The sequence below is a fragment of the Onychostoma macrolepis genome, chromosome 16 (assembly GCF_012432095.1).
Source record: "Onychostoma macrolepis isolate SWU-2019 chromosome 16, ASM1243209v1, whole genome shotgun sequence".
Taxonomy (NCBI): domain Eukaryota; kingdom Metazoa; phylum Chordata; class Actinopteri; order Cypriniformes; family Cyprinidae; genus Onychostoma; species Onychostoma macrolepis.
Genome location: NC_081170.1, coordinates 15,696,667 through 15,717,935, shown reverse-complemented (window position 1 = coordinate 15,717,935; position 21,269 = coordinate 15,696,667). Strand labels below are relative to the sequence as shown.

General features: G+C 35.4%; 2 protein-coding genes and 1 non-coding gene across 3 annotated transcripts; 2 read left to right on the top strand and 1 right to left on the bottom strand.

The window, feature by feature from the left end:
- Nucleotides 1-162: 162 nt before the first annotated feature.
- Nucleotides 163-235, bottom strand: trnat-ugu (transfer RNA threonine (anticodon UGU)). Its single transcript has one exon. It is a non-coding gene; the product is annotated as a tRNA-Thr (tRNA).
- A 3,724-nt stretch (nt 236-3,959) lies between these two features.
- si:ch211-197h24.8 (uncharacterized) lies at nt 3,960-9,081 on the top strand. The gene is made up of 3 exons (XM_058747666.1): nt 3,960-4,077; nt 6,918-7,000; nt 7,960-9,081. The coding sequence occupies exon 3, from the start codon at nt 8,031-8,033 to the stop codon at nt 8,904-8,906; it is 876 nt and encodes a 291-aa protein (XP_058603649.1). The 5' UTR covers nt 3,960-4,077; nt 6,918-7,000; nt 7,960-8,030; the 3' UTR covers nt 8,907-9,081.
- Nucleotides 9,082-13,431: 4,350 nt separating this feature from the next.
- Nucleotides 13,432-18,327, top strand: LOC131521927 (uncharacterized). Its single transcript, XM_058747077.1, has 2 exons — nt 13,432-13,657; nt 16,251-18,327. Exon 2 carries the CDS (start codon nt 16,258-16,260, stop codon nt 17,191-17,193), a length of 936 nt encoding a protein of 311 aa, XP_058603060.1. The 5' UTR covers nt 13,432-13,657; nt 16,251-16,257; the 3' UTR covers nt 17,194-18,327.
- The last annotated feature ends 2,942 nt before the right edge of the window (nt 18,328-21,269 follow it).

Here is a 21,269-nt window from a genome sequence, read left to right as displayed (position 1 = left end):
CCTCTTTCAGGATGGTTGAACATCTGTGATGTGTCTTAGCTATCGTTTTTTGTTTACTCACAGTTGAACACTTCATATCAGACTTGCTCCGTTCTGGTCTATTGTAGCACTAGTCATCTATAGCTGTAAACTTCTTTTGATAACTACTCAAAAGTGTCTGTTAGGCCCCAGCGAGAATTGAACTCGCGACCCCTGGTTTACAAGACCAGTGCTCTAACCACTGAGCTATGGAGCCTCAACTGTTTTAATATTGTCCTCGTTACCATATGAAAGGTACTGCTGGCAGTGTGTGTCTCTGTAAGGGATGTGTCTACGTGTTGAGTTTCTTTTGTTTACACTATCAAACAATCATGTTTGCTTGGTTGCAACCAGTATTGTTTTTTGTGTCTGTTTTGTTTGTAGACCATAATTTTCAACTACATTTGACCTTGTTTAAAGATAACAAACAGGTGATTGCTTGTGGTGAATAACTTGCTTCTCAGGCCTACCATATATTATGACTGTATATTATATATACCCTATATTATGTATTATCTAAACATAATGAAATTTGCTATTCATAGAAAACTATGAAAGTTGGAAAAAGAAAAAAGAGAGCAAAAAAATCATCCAGCTAATTTTTGGCTATTTTTATAAGATCTCTGATTTGGAGTTATGGATTATGTAACTGTTCATCTGAGTTCTCAGAATTTGCCTTGGTCACCAGTATGAGAGTGATTTGTTACTTCTTATATAAATTTGATCTATCTCTGACATGCATCATTATTGTCCTTCTGGCTGCACCACACTGCATCACCAATGTTTTCAATATCTTCTAATAAACAAAATAAGAAAGCTTGGCCAAAGTTGTTTTTGGGAGAAGAATTTAATGAAAGTAGTAGTGTAGCACAGTTCTTGAGCAGAGATGTTAGCGTGTCAGCCTTCAAAGAATCGTAACACAAAGCTGTCTGTGGGACAGACCTTTATGTCTGAAAACAATTGTCACAAACAATAGATACATGGAGATCCTGCAATACACAAGACGAGTAGTTATCAAACTAATCTAATATGGATAGGCTACAGGAACTTTCTGAGGAACACTGTCCCTTTGTTGTTCTAATTGTATGGACCAATTAGTTCACACCTTTACAGACACAGACAGAGTTGACTGCGTCACGTCATTAAAGCCGAATTGCTCCATTCCAGATTCTCATTCTAATATTTCTGGCTCTCATAATACAGAGCTGGGTAGATTACTTACAAATTGTAATCCGTTACTGATTCCAGATTAAATGACAAAAATTGTAGTCAGTAATGTAATCCGTTACATTACACATTTTAGGTAATATAATCAGATTACTTTTAGATTACTTTTGACTTAACTCGTTTATCACATTGATTTAAATGGGATTATCTTGTACCATAATGATGTAAAAAATGCAAAGAGTAAGAAAATGTGTTCCATTCATTGTAATTTACAACATGAAGTGTATTAAACATTACTACATCAAGGTTTCCCAAACTAGGGTACATAAAGGAACTGCAGGGGGTTTATGAGTTTAATGAAAAGCTAACAATTAATTAAATCATAAAAAAATTAAAAATTAAAATAAATCATTTTAAAACAAAGTCCCTTTCAAGGAAAGTCTCTTCACTCGGCGGCCATATTTGCAATGCCTCCAGGCAGCTCATACAAGACGAATCCTGAAATCTCAAAAACTGCTCGCTGAACTCGCAATTCAATTACACGTCAAATCAGCAACAAAAATCTGAAATTAATTGACCCATGAATGCTGTTTTTTATGTTCAAATAGCATTTAAAAAGCTTATTTTTCAGGCTAGACCAGCCAATGCGCATGCACAGTCATAACGTGCTTATAACTGTGCATGCGCATCGGCTGGTCTAACCTCAGATTTCTATGGGAACTGGAGCTTCTAACGGCCGCTGCAGTGAATGCCTGCATTACATGTAAATAAAAAATAATGTGAATATATGCATTTTAATGAGTTTGAAGGACAAAAGCCTTCCAAAGGCATAATAATACATGGTTAAAAAAACCCTACAGAGTGATAATTCAAATAAAAATGAATGTGTTCATCAGTAGTTGATGCAATGTTGAAACCCTTCTTAAACCTGAAATGATTTTTGTAAATCCAGTGGTCAAATGCTGATTACTGCCAGACCTGTTGAATCAAGAAATCACTTAAATAGAACCTGTGAAGCATGCTTAAAGAGCAACACATCATTCCACGATCTTAACAAATTCATAAACAGATGAGAAACAAAATCTGGAAGTCTGGAAAGGGTTATAAAGCCATTTCTAAGGCTTTGGGACTCCAGCAAACCATGGTCAGAGCCATTATCCACAAATGGAGAAAACTTGGAACAGAAGTGAACATTCCCAGGAGTGGCCGGCCTACCAAAATTACTCCAAGAGCACAAAGACGACTCATCCAGGAGGTCCTAAAAGAACCAAGAACAACATCTAAAGAACTGCAGGCCTCACTTGCCTCAATTAAGGTCAGTGTTCATGATTCAACAATAAGAAAGAGACTGGGCAAAAACAGCATCCATGGCAGAGTTCACTCTCAGAAATAAAGGTACAAAAGCTGTCACTGGGGCGGTACCTTTTCAAAAGGTATACTTTATGTTCACTTTAAGTACTAATATGTACCTTTAAGGTACTAAAATGGACCCTTTAGGTACAAACATGTACCTTTTGAAAAGGTACCACCCCAGTGACAGCTTTTGTACCTTTATTTCTGAGACTGTTCCAAGCAAAAGCCATTGCTGACCAAAAAGAACACAAAGGCTCGTCTCACATTTGCCAAAAAATATCTTGATTATCCCCAAGACTTTTGGGCAAATATTCTGTGGACTGATGTGACAAAAGTTGAACTTTTTGGAAGGTGTGTGTCCCGTTACACCTGGCGTAAAACCAACACAGCATTTCATAAAAAGAACATCATACCAACAGTCAAACATGGTGGTGGTAGTGTGATGGTCTGGGGCGCTTTGCAGCTTCAGAATCTGGATGACTTGCCATAATTGATGGAACCATGAATTCTGCACTCTATCAGAAAATCCTGAAGGAGAATGTCCGGCCATCTGTTTGTGACCTCAAGCTGAAGAGAACTTGGGTTATGCAGCAGGACAATGATCTAAAACACACCAGCAAGTCCAAGTCTGAATGGCTGAAGAAAAACAAAATGAAGACTTTGGAGTGGCCTAGTCAAAGTCCTGACCTGAATCCTATTGAGATGCTGTGGCATGACCTTAAAAAGGCGGTTCATGCTCAAAAACACTCCAATGTGGCTGAATTACAACAATTCTGCAAAGAAGAGTGGGCCAAAATTCCTCGACAGCGCTGTAACAGACTCATTGCAAGTTATCGCAAATGCTTGATTGCAGTTGTTGCTGCTAAGGTTGGCACAACCAGTTATTAGGTTTAGGGGGCAAGCACTTTTTCACACAGGGCCATGTGGGTTTGGATTTTGTTTTCCCTTTATAATAAAAAAACTTAATTTAAAAACTGCATGTTGTGTTTACTTGTGTTATCTTTGATTAATATTTAAATTAGTTTGATGATCTGAAACATTAAAGTGACAAACATGCAAAAAAAAAAAAAAAAATCAGGAAGGGGGCCAACACTTTTTCACACCACTGTACATAAGAAAAAGGGGAAAAAAATATTTTAAAAGAATATTTATTTATGTCATTCACCCCTCTACTATATTTTGTGTGGGGTAGTAGTAGTAATAATAAAGAAGACAAAGTGAGAAAAGTGCATGCATAGCACTGAAAATGAATATAAAATGGAAGTGAATTCAATACTTACAACTGAAATTACTCTTCATTAATTTTACAATCTTGAGATAAGTTAACACACAAACCAGAACATTATTTACTTGAATAAAATATGTTTGCTAAAATGACAACCAACTAATTAGCCACTCATTTTCTTTGTTCATGCATAGGGCTTTTATTTTGAAGTTACATCATAACGGCTCTTGAAGAAACCCTTTTCTACATGACTTGTTCATAGTTTGCTTTGACTCCGAATGTACAAGACAAAGAGACAGGATAACAGCAAGTCGGTGAGTGAATAATCATTTGCATTTTGTTTTTTTTAAATAACTAGCCTATTTCTATTAATTTTTACTACACAGGAAAAAAAATCACTTACATAATAATTAAGTAATTTAAGATGGTAGATCTAGTATTTGCCATAAATTATTCAAACTCTATGAAATAACCTATTTTAAAAAGAAAAAGGAAAAGATAAATACTACACTGCCGATTCTGTCATTCAGTTGTACATGATTATTATATAGTAGGGGAGAGTGGGGACGGTTGCAACACTTTTTGTATTTCCTTCAGTTTCTCAGAGACAGTTTTTTGTGGAAAGCCAAAATTGTAATATATTAAACCCACATCACCACAGGGACAGTTGCAACACTTATTAAAATGTAATAATAAAGAAACATTATATAACATTATATTGCAATTTCTTTATTTTATTTGTGAACATACAAAATGTATATTGGTTAAATTGTTGAATTTGTTAAATTGGCCATAAAAATACAAAGACTAGTAAAAGAACAAGTAACAATCATGTTTTGGTTAATTATTAGGCCTAAAAAAAAATTGACCAACAAAATATTTTTAATGAAAATCTAGACTGAAAATTTACTGAACTACTTCTGTGAACTCCTGAAATGAACTGTGTCTGTCTGTCTGTGTGTGTGTGTGTGTGTGTGTGTGTGTGTGAGTGTGAGTGAGTGAGTGAGTGTGTGTGTGTGTGTGTGTGTGTGTGTGTGTGTGTGTGTGTGTGTGTGTGTGTGAGATAGTGTATGCGTGTGTGACAGAGAGAGGTTTAGAGAGAAATAAATTAGTTCATCCTTCACTATATTTGCTGCTGACTACAGAACAGATAGAGGGACACCCCTATCTGTTGTGCGTTTCCTCTCTCGTGGCTCGTGGCATACTGTAAACCAAGAAAAATTACAGACATGAAAAATAAGTCATGTTGCAACTGTCCCCTGTTGCAACCGTCCCCGCTCTCCCCTACACGTTGTAGGCCTAATACAGAATTTCTAAATTGTAATTAGAAGCAAGATTTCAAGTTTCTTTTGTTTTATTATTTTTTTAAATCAACATGGACTGGAAATAGGGTTGTCTAAAATTTACAATGTTGTACGCAGCCATGAGAAAAATAAATGCTCTCAAAATGCTTTAGTGAAACTTTTGTTACCCCTTTTCCTTGCTTTGGGCATGTTTCTAGTATGTTAGGCATGTTCTCAGTTTCGATTTTCACAGAACAAATAGCACTGCGGTCAGGCCAGCCTCCACTTTGAAAAACACTGTCATTCTAGCCGCCAAGTTATTTTGTGTTGCGCGTATATACTAGGCGTTGCGGTAATAGCGTGTAAAAACTCAAATCAAAGGAAAAGTGATCTCTGGCATTAATTTATTGAGCCAGTTTCTCTGTCAATAATGAATAAACGAATGAACGAATATATAAATAAACAAATAAATAAATTCAATGAGTTTAAAATAATACAAATGTTTAAAAAACAGTCTGATAAAATGAAAATGACTTAAAAAACTGACTGGTCATATATGACCAGTTTTGTCTTTGATTTTGGATAGCTCTAAAAAAAAAAGAAACTCCCTGTTTCCACAGACCAGTTTCAATTCAGATTAATAGTACACTGCCCCAGTGTGTCACTCAGTTTCAAGACGATCTGATGTTGCGTTACAAAATAAAAGCCTTCCAAAATCTCATATTCTACCTCTTCTGCCTGTGATTTTGGATAGCTCTAAAAAGGAAACTTCCCTGTTTCAGGGAGTTTCCTTTTTAGAGCTATCCAAAATCAGACAAAACTGGTTATATATGAGATTTTGGAGGGCTTTCATTTTGTAATGCAACATCAGATTGCATTACAATCTGAAACTGGAAACAGGGAGTTTACTTTTTAGAGTTATCCAAAATCACAAGCAGAACAGATAGAATATGCAACATCAGACAGTCATGAAACTGGTTGAGTGATACACTGTGGACTCAACACAGTGTATCATAAATCTGAATTGAAACTGGTGTGTGGAAACAGGGAGTTTTCTTTTTATAACTATGTGAATTTACAGATAAATGTGGTTATATGCAAGTTTTGAAAGGCTTTTATTTTGTTATTTCTCATCAGACAGGTATTTTCATATTATTTGGAAATTCTAAATTTAATATTACCCGACATTTTAAGTCATTTTCATTTTATCAGACCGTTTTTTAAACATTTGTATTATTTTAAATTCATTGATTTTATTTATTAGTTTATTTATATATTCGTTCATTCGTTTATTCATTATTGACAGAGAAACTGGCTCAATAAATGAATGCCAGAGATCACTTTTCCTTTGATTTGAGTTTTTACACGCTATTACCGCAACGCCTAGTAGGCTATATACGCGCAACACAAAATAACGTGGCGGCTAGAATGACCGTGTTTTTCAAAGTGGAGGCTGGCCTGACCGCAGTCAAATAGCCTACTACCAACCCATTTCTTATAACGTAAAATAACTTAAAATACATAATCATTCTTGAAATAACGTAATATTTTTATTTTACATCTAATAGTAAGTTTTTAGCTGAGATAAATTAATTTAACCCTTATATCTGAATGTTAATTTGGCTGTTGGGTAGGCTACAAATGCAAACATTTTTGTCAACTTCCTTTATTCCTTTTATTTATTCTTTTGCGTGAGTTTAAAAAAATAAATAATACATTTATGTGAGGATGTTTAGAAAAGCTAATAATTACCAAAGCAGCTTTTTTCCTCATGTAAGTACGACCTGTAAATTATATTTTGATAATGCTAATCACAAACTGAATTAGATAAAAAATATTTAAATATTAAGCCATATTTATATTTCCTGCAGGTGCGCTCGTGAGTGAGATAACTGCAGAAGGAAAAAGTGCGCGCATCTGTTTCTGGCTTCCAGTGGCGCTTGCAAGTTTCAAGGTAAAAAAACAAAAATATATATATATATATATCGGTGCCAACAGCGGCCTTACTTAACAAGAATGAGTTCGAGAATCAAAGTCTTTTTTTTTTACAAATTAGATATTATGAAAATGCTCGAACTGCCGGTACTTTACTCTACAAAGCGCAAACATTTCACAATTAACTTTTTGCGTCAGCTCGGGTCATCAAATAAAAGTTTGTTCTAAATTATGGCAATTATAATTCAGTTAACGTTAGTTTTGTCGTTCTGTCTGTTTGGTGGTGGCTGTGCAGTGCTGTGCATTATAACTCTCCACGTGAATGTTTATCGCTATTATTATTATTATTATAAAGTAATATTGTATTTTCTACTTGCTCTCCTTTAAATTATTAACGTGATGGCTTAAATGTACGTTGTAGCCTATAGGCCTAATGTGCCCTGGGAAATATTAAACAAGAGATTACTCGGATTCCTTACTTTTTTCATATTGTATCGGACGTTGAATTTAATATGCTTCAACCGGTTAATTAGAATTGTTTAATCCCAGCTAAAAAAAAATTGGTTCCCAAAACGTTATTTTTTATGGTTTGTTTTTGGTTATAGAACGTTAGGTTTTGGTTTGTAGAAAGTTAGTTTGTAAAAACCACAGAAATCCAGTGAAGATAAAATAACAAATAAGTGACTAGGACTGCAGTATGTAAATGAAAACATACCAGTCTCGGCCATTTCGAGAAGTGATAGATCACAAACATCGTAACAAAGGCTACTTTACAGACATCATGAATACTATGGTGAAAAATATTTCTGGAGAACATGCTTGATTGTCATAATTCAGATCTCAGTCTTTTTCTGTTTTAAAAATAACTTTTTTTATTTGGTTGACATACAAGATTTTCCTTGAGTATTTGTTAAAAATATTACCTATAAATTGGAGAATGCTAACATGATAAAATATACAATATTTATATTCATGCAGTGCAACAAGTCATCACACTCCCATTTCAGAAGTGATTTCATCTCATAAACAGCTTTTCTCAAACTGAAAGCATGTTACGTACCAATGAAAGAGGACATAGCGAGCTATACTATAATGGGCGGCACCTGAAGCTTGAAGAGCTCAAATGGATGCGAATACGGAATGACTACCTCTATAGAACAATCCCAGCTCAACCTGAGGATGTGGAATTTCGAGTGTCATACCTTCGGCATAACACTAACCTCCAAGGATTCCTTGGCATCTGGGATTCCGAGGGATTTAAAAAGCCGACACACAGTCACTCACCAAAACATGATCTGGTATGGTGGAGCCCAGACATTTCCAGAGGTGATATTACTAATGCTGAGAGGCGATACCTGGATGACCATCACACTGATACAGAAAAAGCTTTCCTGCACAAGTTCACCACTTCCCCTGCCTTTCTGTCATCCTCTCGCATGGGGAACTTCCGTTTCAGCATGTCGATCCATGAGTTGTTGAGAAGTTACAAAGAGCAGTTCTGTGCAGGCCAGAAGCCCAACATTCGCATTTTTGAGACTGTGGTATATAAGCAGGAAGTGATGTATTCTATTGTGGTTCATGCGCCTGATGCACGTAAGCTGTTCTCTAAGTATCCCCTGCTCGAGGATACCCAGGATGCAGTGTGTGGGTTCCATGAAAACACCATTATCTGGCATCCGCAAGCAATGAGTGAAACACACCGTTTCAGGCTGTCTCGTAACATGACAGCTATTGGGATACCTGTAAAAGCCAGAGAATACTACATGTGGGATAACATCGGAGTGGCATTCCATGTTCCACATGGAGAAATTTTCCACTTCAGCAAGGAAATTCTTACTAACAGTCTCAGACTCTGTGAGGGAGCTCAACCAAAACTTAACACAGAAGAATTTGTGAAGTGTGAGTTTGACCCCATCAGGCGTTAGAGTAAATATGCCGGAGTATTCATTACCCGCAGCCAGTATTTTTAGGTATTAAAAGTAATAAAAAGAGCAGTGTAATCACATATGTAGAAGTATGAAAGGTATGTGGGGGAAATATTAGTCTTTTTACCTGTTTGTTTTCAATTCTGAGAATGTATTTGTCCATGCTGAATTAATAAAGCGCTGATGCTAAAAAAAGATTCTGGCCTCTGACATGTTTTACATTAATGGTGGCTTTTGATGGAAAGGGAAAGGCATAATTTATGGTTCTTTATCAGTTTTGCATTGCTCCCACTGAATGCCTCTCTGTTTAGCTCACTCAGCTCACAAAAGCAAAGGTATGGAACACCTTGGGATGTTTCCAAAGCACAAAGAAACCAACAACCAGAGGTGGACAGTAACAAAGTAAATTTACTTGAGTATTGTACTTAAGTACACTTTTTGAGTATCTGTACCCTACTTGAGTATTATTTTTTCTGGAAACTTGCGACTTTAACTTCACTACATTTGAAAGACAAATATTGTACATCGAACTACATTTATATCAAGTTCCCCAAGTAGAAAGACGTTATATGTAGCAGTTTTTACAGTGTATGCATTTTCAGATTCACTGAACCCTTTTTTTCTGCGAAAATCCGGCCTGCGATCTACCAGGACCTTCATGTGTTGCCAAGTCTTACAGTATTTCTAAGCCTGCAGTTTTCCACCTAGCATTGAATGGACATTTGGCTGGTTTTGTTTTTTTACGCAAATCTGGCAGCCTCGGGATCTTCTCCACTAAGCTAATGTAAATGTCCGCGCTACTGCACAGCTAAAAGCGCTCTAAAAAGGCATGTGTTAACTCTTTAAAGCCCTTTGGAAAATTAACCATGTTTTTACTATAGTAACCATAACTATGGTATTTGCAGTAAAATCACAGTATCCACAATTTTACTATTATCTCACTATAGTAATTATATGCTATTTGTAGTAAAACTTCAGTAACCACAAATTTACCATAGTTTCATTATATTAACTATAGTTTGATTTTTGTAGTTAAACTATGGCAATACAAATGGTAGGCTAATATATCTGTCAAAAATCGCTGCCCTCACTTTACTCTCTCTCTCTCTATATATATATATATATAACTTAGGCCTACTGGTAAATTTCTGCTCAAAACTGGTGAGGGAAGTATATAAATCTGAACATTATTTTATTGTCAAAACACTGCACATAAATACATTTTTTTTTTTTTTTGCAAACAAATGATCAAAAAGTAGGCTAAATGAAAACTTTGGAATCTAAACTGGGAATCAATAAGAATTTAAATCAATAAGCAGAATCAGAATCGGAATGGATAAAATTCAAACAATACCCATCCCTAGCCACATGTTGTTAAGTTCACTGATTTTTGAGCATTTTATGAACACTGATCAGTTGATGGCAAAATTCAAAAAGACGGTTCTTTGGCGCAACCTGCACACCCATGAACATACTGAGAGAGTATGTTCCAGTTTTCTGAAGAGACTAAAGGTTTGTTTTCTTTTCAATGTTTGCTTTGTTTGCAATGAACCATATCATAGACTTCAATATCTCTTTGAAAAAGAACTTTGTAACTTTTAAACAAGTATTAAAATGAGTTCAATGTAGTTGTAGCAGTGTTAAATAAAAAAATAAAGATGATTATCTTCATTCAGTTGTTCCATTTCTATAGGTTTGGTAACATAAAAGCTCTTAATTCCAAAGTTAATACAAGCTAATCAGTGTATTCAGTAGGTTGCATTAGTGGCATATGGTATTGTAAGTATACAACAATGCGACAATAAAACAATGCATTTACTTTTTACTTTTGATACTTAAGTACTTTTAAAAACAAGTACTTCCGTACTTTTACTCAAGTAAAAATCTGTCTTTACAACTTTCACTTGTAGTGAAGTATTTGACCAGTGGTATCTGTACTTTCACTCAAGTAAGGAAGTTGTGTAGTTTGTCCGCCTCTGCCAACAACACACTGCATTTTGATTTGATAAAGTTTGGGTAACCTTGAACCATGCCACATGGAATTCTAAGGTTCTATCTGCATTCTGAGTGATTTGGAGATATTGAGCTTCAACGTTTTTGCATTCCATATTGCAAAAATGATATGGGGAACAAGCCTCTTTACATGAAAATGAAAATGACAGAGACCCTAAATGTATTCTAAATGTACAATATCAAAATCAAAATCCTCTCAATATGCAGATAGAACCTTCTTATTCTAAAAAGTCATTTTCCGCTTGGAATTATAAGGTTCTATCTTGCGAAACATTAATTGAAGCAACACTTTTCAAGAAATACAAATAGTTTATTTATAATTTGTTTTAAAACATAAAATTACTGTTGTAACAATGTGTCGACATGTATGAGAAAGGTAAATTTAATGCTTTCTTTATAACATTTATTCCATATTTTAGGACAAATAATTTTTTCTTGATTAAATTATAGGCATAATAAGGCAATGCTAAATATTTTGTCCAGTGCAGATGTTAATTTTAGGTAGGATTATAGTGGGTAATTAAACACATTATTGCAGGAACAGTTAAGGCAGCTATGTAGTCCATCTGACCAGGACGATCTGCTTTTTATTCCACAAAAAGCGGGACAGGGACAATGGCATTCTCTTTAAATCAGCATGCCCGAGATAACATGCTGACGTTTGTTGTTGTAATTAAGACCCCATCATTTAAATTGTTGACTATTTGATATTTAAGGCTTAATGTTGTAAAATGTAAGACATTTTAAGACTTTAAACTGCATGAATATTTCACCAATCATTAGCCTACATATTCGGGTCTTTAGCGACCCAGACTTATATCCAGCACGGATGGATCTCTAATTGCTGCAATAGCATGAAACTCTCCTGATATTTTAGGAACAATTTAAAAAATTGAATAAAAAAAGAATAAAATAAAGCATACTTCCTTACCTTTTGAAACTTAGAAGGGTTCGATTTGTTTTTTATGTTAAATGCTTTTGTTCCTCTTTTAATTACACGTATTATGCTGATTAGTTTCTATTCTTTTACACTGCATTAAATTCAATATCACTGCATTTTTTAAATCAGTATTTATCCTTTTATTTAATAAAGTAAATTTAGAATAGAGTGTGTAAATTGATTTAATGAGTGGTTTTTTAATTCTCTTATCACTACTAGAAGTGATATATCTATTTACACATGTACATATGGTCAAGGAGGCACACATTTTCATGTTAACTGTCATGATGTCTGGTGATAAGTGCTGAAGGTCACATAGGTCAGGTAGGCCTGTCTCTAGCATCTTTCTTTACAGTTAGTCTCACATTCCACATAGTCTCACATTCTACTGAATAAAAGAATATTGTTCAGAATTCTGTGTGAAAGTTCACATTATCTCCACTGTTTTGGGAAAAAGACATATAACAGCAACTCCAGGTGTGTGTGTGTGTTTCTCTTCTATCTCCCGTTCTCTATATCTTTTGTTGTAGGATACGGACTGACGTCAGCAAGGTGGTTGCTGAAACCTCTGAGGAGGGGTCCAAATTGCCTTACAAGAAAATCAAACCTGTGGAAATGCTGACTCTGGCATGCCTGGCTCAACTTGTACTGTGTAAGAATGGTCTGACCTCTTCATTAGACTGTGTTCTGGAACAGACCCCATGCAATAAAACAATAAATCTCCAAAGCTGCAGAAGAGATCACAATCAGGTTTTTGCCTTATTTTCTCTGTCCACTTATCTATTAGCCCCCTCTCTCCTCTCCCTCTTCTTTTCCATCTGGGCAAGTTAATGAAAGTTCACCAAAAATACTTATATCTCAGTAATACACAGTTTTAACCCTTTCATGTTTGGTATTATTATTAATGTTCTGGTGTTATTGGAAAGATATTTTCATTCAGTAGAACAGACAAGAATAAAGGTCTCAAACTATAGATAATTCTGTTATGTTGATGTAGGATGTGCCTCTGCTAAGGTCTCTGGCAAATGTTACATCCTACCCCAGATAAGAGTGCCTAACAAAATTCTCATGAAGTTTTTATTGCTTTGAATTTATGGTTCTCTGTTTTGATTGGGGTGTTTAAAGAGAGCAGGCAAACTGCTCAAGGAAGCATCTGTAAAAAGAACTTGCCGCACAATTGCTGTCTCTCTATTGCCAGTATTCTGACTTTTAAAACGTTATTCTCAAAATAAAGTCTATGTTTCAGCTGAAAAACAATTGTAAGTAACTGTTGGAATTCCCCACATGTGATGTGCAGACAGGAGTGGGCCCTGTACTTACTTACTGGATATCATTGCAATAGAATTATTAACAACTGGCATGGTGCAACAAGAACATTAGACACCTGAAATGATCATTTATTCCCTTATTTTATTGTGGGGTCTAAAGTAATGCAAATAGGGCTGTTGTCTAAATGGCCAGGTCTTTTTTCATATCAGTAATGAGAGAGAGCAGTTGCTTTCTTGTCGTTTCACCCTTCTAAGGGAAGGTGTTAAAGATGTTCACACAGTTCACAATAAGCATATGAAAGAGGTCTGGTAGGCAGTATGCGCCGATTTGCTGTAGGAATTTGGTTTTAAACACTGAGTGACTTTGGAAGATTTTGAACAGTTCAAGCTTTGTTTTTTAAACAGGAGGCGGGGAACGCGGTGAAAAAAAAGAAAAGAAAAGAAAAGAAAACTCCCGCGCTTTCGTTCTTTCATTCAGCGTCAGTGTTTCTTTGGGGGCAGAAGTACAATCTGAAAATAGCTTCTCTCTGGTAGGTAGAGAATTCATAATTAATGTAATTTATTATTCATGCACGGCTTTGAACGATTGTTTTTTCAGTAACCACAGTTTGGCCGTCATTTTTAATGTAAAATGTGGTAAAATCGAAACTTAAAATGTTTGCTATTACAATCCCTCAAAAGTGTATTTACGTTAGGGTAAAAATCATTCACGTAATGTTGACAATGACAGATGATGGCATATTTGTGCAACTGCTAATAATTGCTTGTTTTTAATGATCTTAATGAACTCGATTTGTTTGTCAAACATATAAAATTTAAATTTGTGGCGCCATTTTTAATCCGCCTTAATCACAACCCTTGCACACAAAAAAAGTTGAATTTCCTCTTTTTGAATGTTTTTCTTCTAAATAACGTTCCAAAGCAGAGACTGTCAAGGCAATCAGATGACCACCTGACTAAACCTGCAAACCGAAGTTTTTGATAGTGGATTACATTTTTGTTTTTGCTGGAAAGCCAAATAAAACTGTAATAGTGAGTTGCTTGGTTAGAGCTGCTATCAGTGGTTTGCAAGAAGAAAAGAGTGACCTTGTCAAACAGAAGCTCAGGGTTTAGTTCTGCGGCACCGTGCCGTGTTGTGCCCAGTTCTGACCCCTGCCAGATTATTACCCCCCTAGTATTGGTAGGTTTAGGGTTATGTGTGGGGGAGGGGTTAGGATTAGAAAATCAGGTAGTGATTTCAACGAGGGGGGTAATAATTTGGCAGGGAGTCGAAAATGGGCACAACACCGGATCTCCGGCGTGTGGCAGCTAAAAAAGATAGTCCGAGCCTGCGTCCCAGTGTGCATACTATCCATCCTAAATTCTATGTGATATTAGTCATTTTCAATACTATTTAGGGCAGATAGCCACCCTAGTATGCACATTGGGACGCAGGGCTACAGTTGAAAAAAACTTGTTGATATCACGTTCGAGTCACGAGTTCGCCTACCAATGGTATGAGAGGAACACAGCTTTCACTTTCAACCAAACTAACATTACTAGCCATCAGACGCGCATAATAGCAGAGGAATAGAAAAGAAGCGGCTGCGTCTCGAGCGCGAGACACATTGAAAAAGCTGCGAGGCGCAAAGACATGGAAAATGGAAAAGCTATTAAAAAAAGCAGCAGAGCTTTGTAATCAGCTCAAAATAATGACGTCATCTCCATAAGAACTATATGATTGCCAGAACAAATTTACCGGTAGTTTTGATTTTAATTTACCATAGACTGTATGTGTGAAAGGGGCTAAACTCTTCCTCTGCATATGCGGTGAGTTTACCTTCATCTGGGAAAACTGTGCGTTATCTTTTGTAACTTAAATCATTTATAAACCTTATAAATATTTCTAATTATGCGATTGATTGTACATCGCGATTTCAAAATAAAAGTTTCTGACTTTATTAAATGGATTTAAACGTCGTTGAATAAACATGAAACATCACTAGGCCGTTGGCGCCCTCTGCAGGTATTTTGTTTAATAATATACAGGGGTGCACATAAGTTTTTCAGCCTGGTTCTCATATGAGAACCTGGAGATTTGGTTTGGTCCTCACACGGGCCATGGCATGTATAAAATATAAATATAAAAAAATTAATTAATAGTGATAATAATATTATTGCACTTCATTTAGTTTATATATATATATATATATATATATATATATATATATATATATATATATAAATAAATAAAAATAATAAATTAATAATCAAGTGTTATAATACTATTTTATTTTAAAATAAAAGACAGTATTACATACAAATGCAATTATTTTATAGTAAACTTAAAAATAAAATGTTAATATTTTATTATTATCATTATTTTCATTTTCATCATTTTCAAGCGTAAAATCAGCGAGCTTTTATTTTGGCGGGTTGCCGGCAAGTAAGTATTATGCTTTCAGTTTGCATGGATACAGTACAGTTTGTCGATCTAAAATGGTAATTGTGCATTAACAGCTGTCAACCATGTCGGTACGCAAATGCGCTGTCAGAACTTATTTACACAGCGCATTTTTAATATTGGTCGCGCATGCGGACCTGCGGACCACTTATGTGCACCCCTGATAATATAGGCATATTACATGTATTTTAACAGTGGAACCATGTAATTAACAATAAAACCAAGTAATTGGATTTGATACTTTATTTGAGCCAATTATTATTGCCTCACATTAGTTTATATATAAATATAGTCATATTAAAGCCTGTTTTTTTCAGCTCATAATTTTCAAAGTGTATGATACAGCTTTTTTTCTTCAGGTCAATCATATATTCATGAAAAAAAAAAATCAGTTTGAATAAAGAAAGCATTAACTTTGCCATAGTATCCTTTCAAATGTTAAGTTGCCACAGTCATTGAGTTCTTTGCGTGTGCAAATTTGTACCATTTTGTTTTATTAGTTTATTTATCAGGTAGTTTCAAAGAAAATCATTTTCAATTTTTTTGTTTGTTTGTTCGCCAAATAACCCTGTGTATCTGTCCACCCCTGCAACCCCCCAACCCTCGGAAAAAAGTTCAGGTTCAGGATTTTTTTTTGCTTTAACCCCTGTAAGCTAACCCTCATCTTTTTCTCGTTTCAGAAAGAAAATGAAACGTACAAATAACAGAAATGTTACAGAGACATACTTTGAGGGAGAGCATCTGAGTGTGTCGGATCTAAAAGAAATGGAAATACAGAACGGATACCTGTATAAGAACAACATCCCTGCTTATCCTGAACCTGTGGAGTTCAGTGTACAGAAAGTGTCTCATGTCACTGGAGAAAGTGGTCTTAGGGCTATTTTTCTCGATTCAGGGTTCAGACAGCCACCGGAGCTGGTGGCTAATGATCAGCCCCATTTGCTCTGGTGGGATTTAGCAGTAACATCTGATGACATATCCTCAGCTGAGGGGCGTTTCCTCACGTCCTTATTCCCTTATCGAAGTTCTGCCCAAATTCGCAACCAGCCGCCCTTCCTTGAGCACTTCACCAGCTCAAAGGCCTTCCAGGAAAAATCTTCCTATGGAAACTTCCGCTTCATCTTTTCACTTAAGCAGCTTCTTTGGCTCTATGGTAAGCAGTTCTGTGGTGACCAAAGTCCAGTTCTGCGCGTGTATGAGACTGGGCTCTACCGACGAGAGATTGTCTATAAGGTCTTAGTGCATCCTCGTGACATAAATCTTTATGATAGTTATCCTCGACTGCCTAATCGGGAGGACGGTGTGTGTGGGTACTATGATGGGGCTGTGTGGTGGCGCTGTCAAGCCCCCTCTGAAACCTACAAGCTGAAGCTTAAGGTGAACAAGTTGAATTGTAGTGTTCATGTGAGCCCCCACAAAGAAGAATACTATGTGTGGGATCATGTGTGTGTAGCTTTCCACATGGAGCCGGGATGGGTGTTGCGTGTGGACCGGAACAAACTGTTTAAAAAGGTGAATGCATGCGAAGTGTCTCAGCCGTGTCTTCTGAGATCTCCGGATACTCCATTGAGTTTAAACGAGGCTGAGTGTATACTAGCTGATCTTGAGGCCGAAATGGGCTAGGCTAAAACCACAGACCATGTAGATATTACATTCACAAGGAATTGCAAAGAATAATGATGCTATGCATGCGAGTTAGATCATTTACACCACTTGCCTTCATTAAACAGCTTAAATGCACAGCTAATAAAAATACAAAGCCTTACTTATAAAGCAACACATTTTTCAGTGCCATATTTTTCAATTAGTGTTTAAACTGTTAAGATATATATAGATTTTTATATTTCATATATAATGTAAACTTGGCTACAACATCAAAAGCACATTCTTAGGGTGATGATGCAAACTTATGCAACAGTTATACTAACTATCTAGTTGCAGCCTGCTGTTTTTGGTTTGTTTGTTTGATTAATTATTAATGTGCCTTTGCACTGATCATCATAATTAAAAGGATAATTCACCCAAACATGAAAATTCTGTCATTAATTACTCACCCTCATGTCGCTCCAATCCCGCAAGACCTTTGTTTGCTACGTTTCTGGGTCTGGGAACATTTCAGTTGCGTTGCTGTCTATGGGAGGGTCAGAAAGCTCTCAGATTTCATCAAAAATACCTTAATTTGTGTTCCGAAGATGAATGAAGGTCTTATGGGCTTGGAACAACATGAGGGTGAGTAATTAGTGACAGCATTTTCATTTTTGGGTGAACTATCCCTTTAAGTGAAGAATGGATCACATTTTAGCATTCACGTAGATGTCCAGATAATGATATAAGCTTTTTATAATATAAAATGACTTTTAAGTTTTACATATGTTCACATTGTATTTACAACCTCCACCATGTATTGAGTTATTTTGTACAAACTATTTAAAAAGAAATTGTACTTCTAATTGTGTCCACCAGAGGTCTATGTTGGCTAGCTGGTTATATTGCTGTCACATTTTTACTAAAACCCTGCTGATATTTTCTGTCATTATTATTACTTTGATTTTGAACTGTAATTGTTTTTCTTTTAAGTATCTTTTTATGTTTATTATGTTTTGTAAAATTTCATATTTTAATATACTTAAATCTAATGTCTAATTGCACTAAAATGTCTTTTAGCTGTTTGAATCTGATCTGAATTAACATTGCTCATTGATGTTACTTAATATCAAGTTGGTCTATTGCTAAACCAATAAATATGACTATACCACAGTAGTTGGCTTCCTAGTGTTCATCTGGTAGGTAAGCAAGATTCATACATCCACCCTCACATTATTTTATAACAATGTCCAAACCTTTTTCATTTTCATGTTCCTTTAAAGGTGCTGTATGTAGGATTGACACCGAGTGGTTGAAATAGATATTGCAGTCCAAATTCAAAATATTGGAGACTCTTTTTTTCACCCGGCCCCTCCTCCTCAGACTTGACGCACACGCGGGTTGCCAGATTAACCACACCAACAGAAACGAGCGCACATGCCGCTGAATGAAATTCAATACCCTGTGTTTTCCGCCAACTGGCAACCCGGGGTGCTGAAATACAATTGGCTAAACTGGCAGTGGGCGGGTTTCACAAACCATAACAAACACAGACATTCTGGGCCGGTGTTACAATATATTCAGTTCCTGAAATATTTGGTTCCACTGGGTGGCGCTTACGTGAATATTCATCAGGAGAACGCCGTGGGCGGGGCCAGTGGAACAGAAATTATTAGCGTGAGCGCCTCAGATCGCGTTTTGTTTTAAGGATTATTTCAAGCAGGTAGTAAAATTGAACGAAGTTAAGCTTCAACTACTCATATGATTGTTCACATTTTGTAAATAATTAAATGTTTCTGTAACGTGTTTCTTAGTACTCTGTTTACCTTCATCCTATATCAGAACTGATCACTATTTAGGTAGTGTTGAAATACAACTACAAAAAAAAAGCATATTTCTCCGAATTTCTCCAAGATTACTTGTTGACTGTTGACGTTTTTCACGAATGTCTGAGATTAAGCGTTTTCAGTGTTTAAATAAATATTTAAATATATTCTTGTGTTTTTATTCTGTCTCCCAATGTCGTCTGTGTCTAAAATAGCCTTTAAATTATACGCTGATAGCTCAAGAACTTGGAATCGATGTTTGCGTGCTTGAATGTTGCTCTACACTCAGCTCAACATAATTTTGACACACAACCCTCACGCTTTCTTTATCAACAGTTATCATAAATGTTAAGGTTCAGTGGCATTAACTGTTGTATTCTGTAACAATGCTTTAGAATGTTGGGCAAGTTAAGACATTTATTTAAATTGTTTTTATGTCTAACCTCTAAACAAATTACAGCTCATCCATTTAAATCATCCTTCTCATAAAATGCACTGGTGTTAATGTAATGTTGTACTTATATTAGTCCAATAAGTAGGCCTAGTTTTTCTAGTTGTTATTATTTGCTTTTTCTGCTGTAGTAATATTTTACTTTCCTAACCTCATTAGTAACAGACATTTTTTGTGCCAACATGTTTACTAAATTACATACATTACAATTAAATTTTTGTAAATAATTGAACACGAAAACAATACTGGTCTACAAGGTACACAAAAAGGTATATCACAAAAATTAAGGAAATGTACTCTTATTTGAATAAGTATTTTATTAGCCATGCGGTAGTAATTTGGTCCTAAATCCCATGATTTTTCTCGACAAACATTTTTACAGATAAATATAAATAAAATGCCACTTTTGTCTTACTATTAAAGAAATTTCCACTTAATGAATGCATCGATAAACCTCAATACATTTTACACAGAAATTTGTGAATGGTTATCAAATTTAAACAGCCTAAATACTATATATTACATTTAGATAGCATTAGGTATACCGCATTATATTATTAACATGGCTTTATCCTCTTCTTTTAAATGACACTATTTTTATTTATGTTGTTGACACACCACACCTGGCGATTTGCATTTGCTGTTGTACACAGTTCTGGCCAAGAAATAATTGGTAACATATGAGTGTGATACATTCAATTTGTGAAACATTCAACATCCAATAAGCTGTGGTGATGTGCATCATTACACCAATACCTTAAGGCCTTTGTTTCCACAGAAGACCTGTCTAATCTATGCTTGTCATGTGGGGACAAATATCCTAACACTCAGGATGACACTGACTCTTGGGCATTTTAATGTGTTCTTTATATAGTTTTTTATTTTAGTTTTTCTAGCTTTGCTAGTTTACATTTTCATATTGGTTTTACTGTCTTTTTCAGATTCAATGTGACAGTTGCTATGGCTGGTACCACATGGAATGTGTAAACGAGCCAAACGTGAAAGCGGTTTTTATGTGCAAAAATAAACACAAAATAAACAAATTTTCTATTGTCTCTGTTCTATTACAACTTGCACTTGCCTTTGGAATGGCACCCATATTTGAATTAAACAAATTTGAGCTCGCTTTTTATTTTTCTTCTTGATTTTTGTTCAATGCACAGAGCTTGCCATCAAGGAACATCTCTTACAGACTCTTTTTTTCAACTCTTTTTCAATAATTCTTCAACCACAAATTCCTATATATAGGATAAAATGTAGGCTACAGTTCCGTTTGAAATTACTCATGAAGCAAACCTAACCCATTATGTAATTTAGTAAACATGTTGGCACAAAAAATGTCTGTTACTAATGAGGTTAGGAAAGTAAAATATTACTACAGCAGAAAAAGCAAATAATAACAACTAGAAAAACTAGGCCTACTTATTGGACTAATATAAGTACAACATTACATTAACACCAGTGCATTTTATGAGAAGGATGATTTAAATGGATGAGCTGTAATTTGTTTAGAGGTTAGACATAAAAACAATTTAAATAAATGTCTTAACTTGCCCAACATTCTAAAGCATTGTTACAGAATACAACAGTTAATGCCACTGAACCTTAACATTTATGATAACTGTTGATAAAGAAAGCGTGAGGGTTGTGTGTCAAAATTATGTTGAGCTGAGTGTAGAGCAACATTCAAGCACGCAAACATCGATTCCAAGTTCTTGAGCTATCAGCGTATAATTTAAAGGCTATTTTAGACACAGACGACATTGGGAGACAGAATAAAAACACAAGAATATATTTAAATATTTATTTAAACACTGAAAACGCTTAATCTCAGACAT